This window comes from Chiroxiphia lanceolata, chromosome 5 (genome assembly GCF_009829145.1).
Source record: "Chiroxiphia lanceolata isolate bChiLan1 chromosome 5, bChiLan1.pri, whole genome shotgun sequence".
NCBI lineage: Eukaryota > Metazoa > Chordata > Aves > Passeriformes > Pipridae > Chiroxiphia > Chiroxiphia lanceolata.
The window spans coordinates 15,263,538-15,275,647 of record NC_045641.1 but is presented as its reverse complement, the minus strand read 5'-3'; the positions used below and the strand labels follow the sequence as shown (position 1 = coordinate 15,275,647).

The window sequence follows — 12,110 nt, the reverse complement described above, 5'->3', positions numbered from 1 at the left end:
GTGTTCTCTATGAAAAGTTTTCTGACTTTGGAATCTGAATCTGTTTGTTTTGCCCACAAACAAACAAACAATGTAACCCAAAGTTCCACAGGATCTATTTTTAAAAAGCTCCTATTCCCAAAAATGTGTGGAAATGCAGAGGGTTGGACAGTTGTTCAGAAAAGAATCTCATTACAACATATCTCTAAATGTCAACTGATTAAGTCAATAATTTGTATTGCTGCATTGAGGTGAATGTAGGAATTATATGGACTGATACTATTTTCACCATTACTATTAATTTCAGATCTACTGCCTATATACATTCTGTGTTTTCACTGCCAGTTTACATAGAATCTATATAAAATCCTAACGAGTCTCCTACAGGATAACTCACTGAAAATAAATCCAAGATGTTAAAAAACAGATTCATGTACTTCAAAATTTAAGAGAAAATCAGTTGCAAGAAACTATTTATTCCAAAATTAACACTTCGAAATAAAATTATAAAGCTTACCTGGCCGTAAGCAAAGACAGTGGCATTATAGCCTTCAAAGCAGCCTTCAATCAGCTTTTCTATACACTGTATATAGATCTCTTCTTGCTGCGAGTCAATGTTAAAGACATAATCAAAAGTGAAGGCCTTATCTTTTCCCAAGAACACTTGAGGTTCACCAGGTGTGACAGATGTACAAATATGGCATCCTTCAATCTTCTCTTTGGCTAGCTGTGGTCTAATTCTGTTTTGGAGGAGATAAAAAGAACTATTAGAGATTCTCATCATCAAAAAAGGAATACACAAACAATAAAAATAAGAGAGGAGAAGAAGTCCTTACTGGCTGAAAAATCAGAATTTTTCACCAAGCCAGGAGGTTTCCAGTTGTCTGAGCCACAGAACTGACTGTATCAGAACCCCAGCCACAAAACTGCCCATGCAAATAACATTTTTTCTGAAGGTTCACCTACTTCAAGTTGCCTCAAATTCTTAATATTTCTGTATGTATACTATACATTACTGAAGAGTAACTTTCATAACTGGTTTCAAATCAAGCTTTTTAGTTTTATCTTTCTTCTTCATGCTTTCACCATAAAACCAGAAATTTTAATGTTATGGGAGTTTTTTTATAAGCAAGATAAATGTGAAAAAATATAGGATATTTTAAATAGCGGTTTGAGAGCAGGGACCCCCCAAAGCCTACATGTCATGTTAAATGAAAACCTCCCTGCTATGAGAACTATGACAGCAAGGAGAAGGCTCACATTTCTTCTTTCCCTTTGACAGGAAAGGAGCTTTGTCACAGCCAGAATACTTCTGTGAAATGTTTGGTTTCAGTGAAGAAGCATATCTTCAGACAAAAAAAAAAAAAAGAAGAACAATATCTAACAAGTTCTAAAGGTAAGACTGAGACAAATTTCAGCTTTTATTTCAGTTTGTTTTGTTTCTGACAAAATACTTTGTAGAATATAGCTACCTTGGACTTTGTATATCATTTTATTAATTCCTCTGCATTCTTCACACTCTTGCAGTCTCATCAAAATTGAATTCATGTCTGTCTCATGACTAATAATGACTGTGGAAGTTTGTGATTCAATTGGTTTAATGATTAACTATCAACAGGAAAACTCTGGCTTACATAACACATTATTCTAGCTGTAATTAACTAACAATTTGTTTACAAAACTACCTTTTTTTTTAAAGTATTTCCAAGTTCCCAAAGCAGCACAAAAAAACGCCCCAAAATCCCCAAAAAAAAACCCCAAAAAAATCACCCAAACAAAAAAAAAAAAAAACCACACAAAAAAAAGAACCAAACACACAAAAAAACCCCACCCCACACCAAATGTGTGCAGATGTGTGCAGATTAAAAGACAGGACAAAGAAGGCTATAGTAAGGGTGATAAAACATCAGCAGTACAGCTACATACAAACAAAATCATGAAATATTTTATATAGATTATCCAATTATATAAAGCTTCAAGTACCTATGTTTACTTCAATGTGGCTACTTTTAGTTACACAGTATCAAAGATCTATGCAGAGTATACTTTAAAGGTACATATTTATCTCATATTCCACATTTTAGAGTAGCTGTGCTGTCTTGAAGCAAATTCCCCAACATCTTCACTTATCACGAGTTGGTTTGGATCACACAGCAGTTCCAGTGTGCACAATTTACACCCCGTTCAGAGGAAACTAAGCCAAAATGCTTGACTCCAAACACACAAAACTTGTTCCAAAATCTAATGGGAGCATAAGGGCCCAAAGCTACCTGCTGATCTACTGTGACCGTGCCAACACCTGCTGATGCAGAGAGACCAAGTCTCCAACGGCTCTAAAGTGGACTGCTGCAGACTAACTGAAATTACATCAGCACACGTACACTTTAGATCAAGTTAGAAATATCCTACTTCAAAGAAAAAAATCACAAAACATTATATATCCTCTTTTTATTGCAGATTCTGAATTTTTCATTCATCCAGGGATGTGCATTGCTGTCAGGAGTATTTTTCATATTTTTTTATTCTAAGGGTTTCATTATATTCCAATGTGTGACACTAGAGATTAACCATAATTTATTTATAAGGTTTTCCACACATTAATTCCATTATGGAAAGTTCATTTATGATCAGGAGGTACCACCCTTGTCAGCATACCGTCTAGAGTGGAGCAGAAATCAAGTAAACCTTTGAAAAATTTCATTAAAGGAAAGATCATATTATGTGTAAAATGAAATTTGCATTTAAGGACACAAAGTGTGTAATATAGTCACAGACATTCTCTCTAATTACACCATTATCATAAGAGTTTTTTCTTTAAATGAAATAAGAATGCTAAAAGTAATTCAGGATTTACATGACTCCTCCAATAACAACAAACTTGATCCACTAGCACCTGTGAATACTAAACACAAAATCTGATTAATATGTACAGAAGCTCGTAATACATTAACTTCCTTCTAAATTAAGGAACTTTTGGTAATAAAATAGCTTTTATTTCTAGGTAGAAAGTCTTTAAAGAGAAATCAATCATATATCTTTTCTAAAAGCATTCTACACAACTGGAAAGTTGAGCAAATAAAACACTGTAGCATGCTGCCTAAAACAATATTTGGAAAATGCCAACTCGGTAGGTTATTCTACTGTTTTCTTTTAATGCCGTGAAATCAGTCAGAGGGCAAGCTTCTTTTTCAGACTAAGCACTCTTATTCTTTCACTAATCATCCAGTGCAGACAGTACAAAGGCCATCAATTGTCCTTACAAGAATAAATTCTGAGGGCTTTTAGAACTCCAGAGGTATGTCATTGTTTTACAGTGCAAGAAAGCCAAGGAAGACCTTTTCCAAAAGTCTAGATGGAAAACACATTTCCAAAAATCAAGCATTCCAGAAATCCAACTTCCCTCGACTTAAGAAAGGGCTTTTACCACTAACTTGCAGAATGAAGTTGACAACTTTAAAAAAAAAATAAGTTTTTCTTCATATGTTTTTATTCTACGCTTACAAAAATGAATTAAGTTTCTACACTGAGGAACAGATTCAATTATGACAGGTGCCGAATAAATTTCTCCTTTCTCCTGCTAAGTAAAGGTTCAGAGTGACCACAAAGAGGAACAGCATGCCTAAAATATCAATGATTTGCATGGTAATTATTACAGTGATGACAGCACTGTAAAGTGAGCAGTTTCGATGTCGCCCTGCAGAGACTTCCCATGAGAATCGTCCCAGCTAGGTCCCTGCCTTGCAGCCAGGCAGCACCTCCCAGAGCTCTGCTGCTACAAAACCCTGCACAACAGCAAGCGCACTTAGCACAAAGGAAAAACAAAGCAAGACTCGACACATCAGGGAAGCTTCAGCCCAGAGATAGCCCTTCTCCTTTTGTGATTACTCTTACACAATGTCCCACTCTGCCAGGTACCTGGGAGAGAGCAACCAGAGAAAAATCATGGCTGCATCAGGTTTGAAAGACACCTTCCCCAAGAAAGGATGTACAGACAAGAGATTTTAATCACCTAACCTGAGGTCTGCTCAAGGGATACTTCATGCTCTGAAGTCTACACAGCTCTCTTGATAAGTTTAGCACCAAGCTAATATGATGACCTTAAATGAGAAAGCAACAGATGCCTCCCCTTCAATCTGATTTCTGGCCATTTACGAGCAGTGTGAGTGGATTACCTGAACCTCAGGGCTCTCAAAGTCTTACTGTTTGTACCGAAGGTGTGGCCCGGCAAATAACAGTCCTCATGCAAGTCAGATTCTGCTCCAGCACTGGCTATAGGAACATTTCCTCCCCCTCCACCCCACAGATCAATTGGGAAAGTGAGTTTTTCCTTCTGCTTACAGCCAAACCTTTTGCACTCTCATGCCTTAATGTGGTCACTTCTGTCAGCAAAGTAGGCAGCACCCAAGCTTTAAAAATGTTAAAGAGTTCATTTTGGTCATCTCTCCTTGCCCAGCTTGCAGTCTGGCAGTCTGCCACAGAGATTTTTCTCCAAGACCTATTTGACTTCACCATTTTGTCTTCTACATGGCCCCACCTCACCTGTTTTTCAGGCTACTCGCTTAATTGTATACTATCAGGTGTTTTCTACCTATTTCCAATCACATCTCCTTAGATGTGGCAACTTCCCAAACAACATTGTGCTTTACATCCTTCCCTCTCCTCTCCAAAGCATGAACACACCCAATACTTGTTTATGTGTAGTTTGCAGCACCTCCAGGCCACACACATGAAACTTAATCCCCTAAATCTCTCCTGCCTCAGCACACTGAGACAAGTTGTCAAATTAGAGAGTGCTAAACCAGCCAGCAGTTGCACAGTAATGCACTGTATTGTACTGGAACTAATCCCTCAGCAGAACAGGGGCATAATGTCTCTGCTAAAAGTATTGTCAGCTACAACAGACTCAGATAATATAGTTCAGGGACTACAGCCATCATCAGGTCAATACCCTGTGTTACGCCAGACATCAGACCTTACAGAATTGATTCCTGTTTAAACTAGATAATATCATAATATCTCTTTGAAAAGCATCTTCTCTTAGTTATTTATATAAATAATATATATTTAAATCACTGGGACAATTTTTCATCCCTAGAAATAAACTATCTGGATATATAAGGATATAGATAGATATACATACACACATATCCCTTTTCAACTACTAAACAATTTTACCTCTGTGCCTCTTCATTTAAGAACCTCTCCAATACCTAATTCTAACCCAGCAATCTCGGTCCATCTATGATTAAGTCACCCCTTAATCTCGTTTAGTACACTAAATGAGACCAGCAATATTTTAATTTTGCATCTCCATGTGAAGAACTGCAAATATTACTCTAACAAAAGCTAATAATCAAAATGTTTACCACATGCCTTCTCGGCACCTCTACAGAATAGCAATAAGAACACGAGAACTTTTAAGAGTGATCTCAAAAGGCAAAGCATCAAATTATTGTTTTACAGAAAGAAAACTGGAAAAAAACTAATCACAGGTTAATCTTTCAGATAGCAGTGACTATCCAGAAGCTGTGCATTGGAAAGGAAAGATTACTCTGAAGTCCCATGTAAAGTTCTTTTTCATTAAAAAACTCCATGGGGAAAGGGCTGGTTTCCCCCTGCTCAGAAAAGCATGAATTCAAACCACGTGTTGTGCTGAGCAAGAAACAGTTAACCTGTAAACCCAGGGCTCTTCAATGCTTCTCTTACTACACTAAGCCTATTAAATTTCACACAATTAAGTTTCACATGTGGGTATATGAAATATTAAATCCAGAAGCACCTAATAAAATATTTACTGAAGCATAGCAGGCAATATAAACTGGGAAACAAACAAAAAAATGCTGTCCAAAAGAAAAGAAAACACTTTCCTGCCCTTACTTCAGCATCAGAATTCCTTCATCCTTCTATTCCATTTATGCTCATCAAATCACTCCCATTAATCTCACTTCACAGCAAGCAAGGAGTAAAGAAACTGAACAGATTTCATCTCCAAGACATCTGATATGCATAAACTTTTCAGTATTTTTGCTAGCACACAGTGGAATCTTGCTCTATAAATAGCAGCACCTCCAAAAGACACAGTGATAGCATCTGAATGCAATGAGTTTTAAGGATATAAGAAGGTCTGGCATATGACAAATCCCTGGTTTACCTCTTGTTAACACATCAAAAAGGGTGCAGGAACAAACCTCTAGGCTCCCACGAGCAACTATCACCCACAGAGTTTCTGTGCAGTAGTATCACTTAACAGTACAGTTCTGGTATCGATCACTGATTACACTTACTGGTATCAAGAAGTAAAAAGGACATGCAACTACAGATGTAAAAGTTGCAGTGATCACACAAGACACAGCTCAGCAACCGAGCTGCAGCAATTGGCCACCCAGCACATCGCCAAGTCTTTTCCCCCTTCCATGGGTCAGCTCCCACCCTTGAACCTGCTGCTTCCCCTGCAAGAGGCACAGGCACACACCAGTCACCCAGCCAGGGCAACGACACTACCTTGCTGCAACTGTAACTCAATCACTCTTACATAAGATTTGGGCACGGCTCCCATCAGTGTTTCTCTAAAGCTGCCATGCTCTAGGACTGAGCTCAGTCCTGCCAGCAGGTATGTGTGCCCAGAGCCCACAGAAGATAGGCAGAGTCCAGGCATTACTCGGCCTAAACTTACACCTCCTGGCAAGCACAAGTGAGGCAGATGTTTTGCACATCCACTAATGCTTGCCTTTAGATACCAAGAAACTTTCAGGTACGTAAAGTAGGTATCTTGATACAAGTTTGGCAACACCAGAGGATAAAACCTCCTGGATAGGTCTTGGACATAAAAAAATGCAGTAAGGACTGTGGCAAAAGCTTAAGCAGGACCTACATGGTCCAGATTTTATTCCAAAGTCCTATTAAGTTACTTACAAAAAGGTATAGCATTCCTTCAAACTATGCGTAGCCATGAAACATGACCACTAAACCCTTAATATAAACATCCAGCAAAATCAGGCACTAAATGACCAAATGGGCTCTGATATTACATTTTCAATAGCTAACTTATTTTACTGCAAACAAAAAAAAATTTTCCTATTCAAAAATATATGCACAGAATATTTTGTTTCAGTGCTGCAGACTGTCACTTCCAGTTTGCACTTAATGAGAAGACAGCAAATGGAAAACTGGAATTAAATTAAATTGAGGAAATATACCACTGTCATAATTAGATTTGTCCAGTTCCCCTCCTCTACGCTCAAACTCTACTTCTTCAGCTATTTTTTTTTATTTTTACAGGCAAATTTAATTTCATAAAACAATTACCCTTTTCAGTAGCTTGTGTCTGGTCAGCTCATCTCCCCATTAGCTGTTCATGCTGGAGATGACATTTGCAGTGCCAGGATGAGGCAGTTCCACAGGCTGCTGCTCTCCCTTGGTTCCTGAAGTGCCGTACAATAGCTGCATCTCCGGGCAGCCACTACAGCCAGCCAGGACACAGTTTAGCAGTATGATTTCAAATTAATTCTTGTGCAATTCTGTAACAGCCTAGCAGGCTGTGCAACACAGATGGCATCCTCACACTGACAGGGACAGTCCTGTGCTTTTGCCAAGAAAAGAAAACGCAAAGGGAAAACACCCAGGCCTGCTCTCTCAAGAATTCCTACTGCCCCACATGCTCCCTTCCTCACACCACCTCCCACAGGAGGGCTAACAGAACTTCCAGCAGATCTAGATGACCTCCAACATTTTTCTTCATAACATGAATGAATGCTTTTATCCAAAGCTCCTTCATGTGGTTTCTCATGGAGTAGTTTACTCTCTAGTGAGCAAAGAAATCCACAGCTTTTGAGAACAATTTGACTTTTGAGAGAAAGAGAGAAGGGAGAACTGTGTTTCAGGATTTGTACTGGCCTTGTTTATTTCTAGTTCAAGACAAGGTCATCTGTGATGGAAAAGCAGTATTACCATAAGCTTCCACGTGCCTGCCAAGCACAGAATGGGCACACCTCCAAATCCAAGTGCAGTTTGAGTAGAACTAAACAGAAATGTTGTTTTCAATGCCAAAGGCAAACAGATTTTTTTAAATTGTCCTACTATGCTACTTGCCTTAGTTTTCTTATCAACATCTATTGTTATATGCCTCACCACTCTCAGAAAGCTAGAATAATAATCCAATATCTTAGATAAAATGAGATATAAGCAAATGCAGCAAAGTATAATTTATGAACTAAAACAAAGTATTTATTATTTATGAGCAAGAAATGAAACAAGGAGTTAAGTAAAAGTAAAGTTCTAAATTAATTTCATACCATATAGGAATGCAGGCACACCTCCATTGTGCCATGAAGTGGCAGAATAGAGACCTGAGTCACAGCAATCAGGGGTCAAACATGCTTCAGTGCTGGAAGGGTCAAACATACTCTGGGGCTGAAAGGGACTACAGACATCGGATCTCCATGTAGCTAATTAGCCTGAAGCAACAGCCTCTCCCCATCAGGGAGTAAGAAGCATAAATAAGCATTGCTGGTGCACAGTGGAACACAGTGCTCAGCTATACTACTAATGTGGTCAGCCTTAGCTCAAGGTCTGGACACCACATTGTACAGTTTACATGAACATACGCTGAAAAAGTAGTCATTCACTGGCTACTTCTCCTTTAAGGACTAACTCTGAAAATATAATTCCTTGGAATATTTATCACCTTTAAAATAAGAGAACAAAAAGAAACTCCAGAATGTGCTAGCTCATTTCAGTTTTTATTTTAAGAGGTAGCATCTAGTCTTAGAAAACCCTACGTACACTTCCAACTTTTCATCTGCTTATACTTCTGGAAATCGCCCCACAGCTGACAGAACAGCAGAGACATCCCAAACACCTGATTCAGACACAAACAACAGGTTTCTTCCCCAGGTGGTCTGGGAAACCTAACATCTCCAAAGGCTCATCAGAAATCAAAGAAATGTCTTCTGAGCCAACACAGGACATACACAACCAAGGGAAACTGCAACCAAAAAATTTACAACAAGGAAGCGGAGCCACCTGTGGCTCTGGGTTTGGATGAGTGTTCCAAGTCACTAAAGCTGTAGGTTGCCAGGGGATTCAACCAGTCTGCAATTTGATGGCTGTGCTCCAGGTATATTTATATACCTAGTCCAATATCCAAAAAGCAAATGAAGGACAGGAGGACTGCCTTAAACTGTGCATTAAATCTGTCTCTCTTACAGGAGTGCACTTGCTTTTTCTAAGTTAAAGGTTTCTATTGAAAAATATGTTTTAGCTTTTATGACTAATGCATAGAAATATGAAATACCATCTTCAATTCACTGGTAGTGTTTCACATCAAGCACTAGCACTGACAATAACAAAGACCAGTATAGATTACTATTATGAAAAATTTATGGCACTAGTACCTGATAGTAACACAACTTATAGAATGTAAAGGTCACAAATCAAAAAGAAAAGGGGAAAGAAAGGTCTTCTGGTGTGGTCCCAGATCAGTGTCTACAACTACTGTGCTCATGGATACTAAGAGGCCAATTAAGCCAGCAAGTATATCTTTCCGTGGGTAAGGATTCATAAAGAAAGCAACTCTGTATACGAAAGAAAGAGCATGGCAACCTATATTTCTTTTGAAAATTATGGGGTTTTTTTCCTCCAAAATGTAGCTTGAGCGCAAAAGTTAGCAGCTGTCATCATTCCTGCTCTGGGAAGCAGGAAAGAATGCTCTGGGAAGCATAGCTGTAAGGAGCGGCTGAGTCACATTGCTTAAGAGAGCCTGGTATTAATTATGTAACAAGGGCAGTACCAGGAAAAGAAATACACTTTCTGTAGCATCTTTCTGCTCTTTGACTGAATGCTTAACAGAGTTTAAATGTGCTACACAAATAGCATTATAAGTACCCTAAGACGAAAAAAAAAAGTTAAACTTTAAGGAAGGCTTGTTGAAGAGTGCACAGCCCAGCAGCCTAGTAATGAGTCATGATAACAAGTGCTGCCAGTATCTTAGAGACAGACACTTTGCTTCCAGAAATTTTAGTGTCAGAATTCAGCTGACAATGTAATGCATTGTCAAAAATAATGTGGTGAATATAGGCTATCCTACCACCCAAAACACTGCAGCTATAGAATAACATTCATTTAGGTGCAATGGGAAAAAGAGGAAGGAACAACAACAACAAACCACAAAACCACAGTCTGAGTACCTCCAAACACAAATTCAGTCACATTTAGAGTTCAGAGATTTTAAGGTAATTCAGGCACTTCTTGTAAACCAGGGACCAATAAGCCCAACACATCCAAATGCACCAAGCCTGTGAAAAGTACATCACTCAACAAAAATGTGGTTGATGTCAAATCTTTTTATAAAGCACACTTGTAACTACTGTTGTAATTAATTACCAGAGTCAAACTTTACTAAAAACACAATTCTGTGAGACAGCTGGTTTAAAAAAATATTGCCAGCAGCATCATTAGATCAACAAATGATCTAATAATGCCCATGTAGTATTTTTAATTGAAGGCACAGAAATGACAGTGGTTTTGTTTTAAAAGGTGAATATTCCTACTTGTAGAGCAATGACATTATTTTGTGAGTGTGTAAAACAGTTTTAATTATTTATTTATTATGCAATTAAGTGACATATTTTATGAATAAGTACATACTTTCGGGAACTTCCTCACGTTATAGCTTATCAAGACCTTTAAGAAATCAAGGATAAGTACCACAAATATATTCAGAAATAAGCAAACAAAACAATGTTTATTCACTACAGAAAAACATTTTTTGAATAGGAGGGAAAAACAGATGTAATGCAAGATTATCCGGATGACCAAAAAACTGTCAGTCATGCCAACATTAGGCTTAATTCAATGTCTTCTTCAGTTAAATCTTCTTCGGTTAAACATATGTCTGTTCTAGAAGTTCACTACGTCTTCCAAATAGCCTGATTTTTAAAAATAGGTACTCTATTATTTTTAGACAAAGTTAAAAGGGTTTCCTATGTCTGCAGCAAAGAACTCTTAATTATTGCCTCTGTAACCCAGATTTCCCTTTTCTTTTTAAACACCCACACATATTCACTTACACTCACAGCTCTTAGAGATATAGTCCAGAAATCACTACATGTTCATGTCAAGACTACTGTAGCTTTGAAAATTGTTTTCGTTTCTTTCCTCTCCATACACAAACTTGATCTTCCCAGTTATATATTCTCAAGTTTAGGGCAGTAGGTTGCTTTATACTTCTGAGCCACAGGTCCAACAATTACATTTCGCCAACTCAAAACAAACACAGTTACCAACATACTTATTATAGGTAAAGCTACAAGCCACTTCCCAAGTAATTACAGTTAAATAATACAACAAAAAGACAGGAGGGTCAGATCAGTTAAAAAAATCACAAGTTGTCATTAATCATTACTGAAATGACTGCTTATCTAACACTTCTAAAATAACCAGAGACTTCACAATAGGACAATACAATTAAAAACAGTGTTTCAATAATCTGCTCTGTATAGTGCCTTCACTCTGTTAAATTTCAGTGCAACATTCTTAGAACAAAAAATACTGTATGACTTTTCTGCCACTCCTTGTTAAAAAACAAAAACAACACAAAAAACCACACTGTATCCATAACACCCGATACACCAACTTCCAAAGCAAACTGCAGAAAATTTCTTCATATTTATTGTTGACTGTTTCTAATGAACAGAAGTTGCTCTGTTTCAAAACAGAAGGTAGACTGTTCAAGCAGTGACTGAAAGCTTTGAGCTGGCAAATCCCAGCTCTGGAATAAGGAAAAATAGAAATAGTACTTTATTTAGTACTGTCTGTTTTTAAACTTGCAAACCAGAAAGAAACAGTATTATCCACCTTCTTCAGTCCTTCTGGTTTGGCTACACAAGGTTACATGTCTTAAAAAAGAATTTTAATTCTTTTCTTCCTGTCTATTCATTCTATTTGCAAGGCTCTATATCATCAGCAGCATCAAACTTCAATGATAATTTTTCCATCTTTCTGTTCCTATGCAGTGACACTGTATTCAGCTGCAGGCTGAAGACCTGACCACCATGCTGCTCTTTATTGGCTTCAAAAGAAAACCTCAAAAAGTTAGCTAAAGTCAGGACCATTCAGGAAACTATGCTAAGAAG

General features: G+C 37.8%; 1 protein-coding gene across 12 annotated transcripts in view; it reads right to left on the bottom strand.

Moving 5' to 3' along the window:
* The window catches only part of KIF21A (kinesin family member 21A), an 87,867-nt gene that overhangs the window by 54,722 nt on the left and 21,035 nt on the right, over positions 1–12,110 (bottom strand). For all 12 annotated transcript variants that reach the window (XM_032688378.1, XM_032688381.1, XM_032688387.1 and 9 more), the window contains exon 2: positions 497–719. In XM_032688378.1, coding sequence (XP_032544269.1) covers positions 497–719 — 223 coding nt within the window. The remainder of the gene's footprint in view (positions 1–496; positions 720–12,110) is intronic.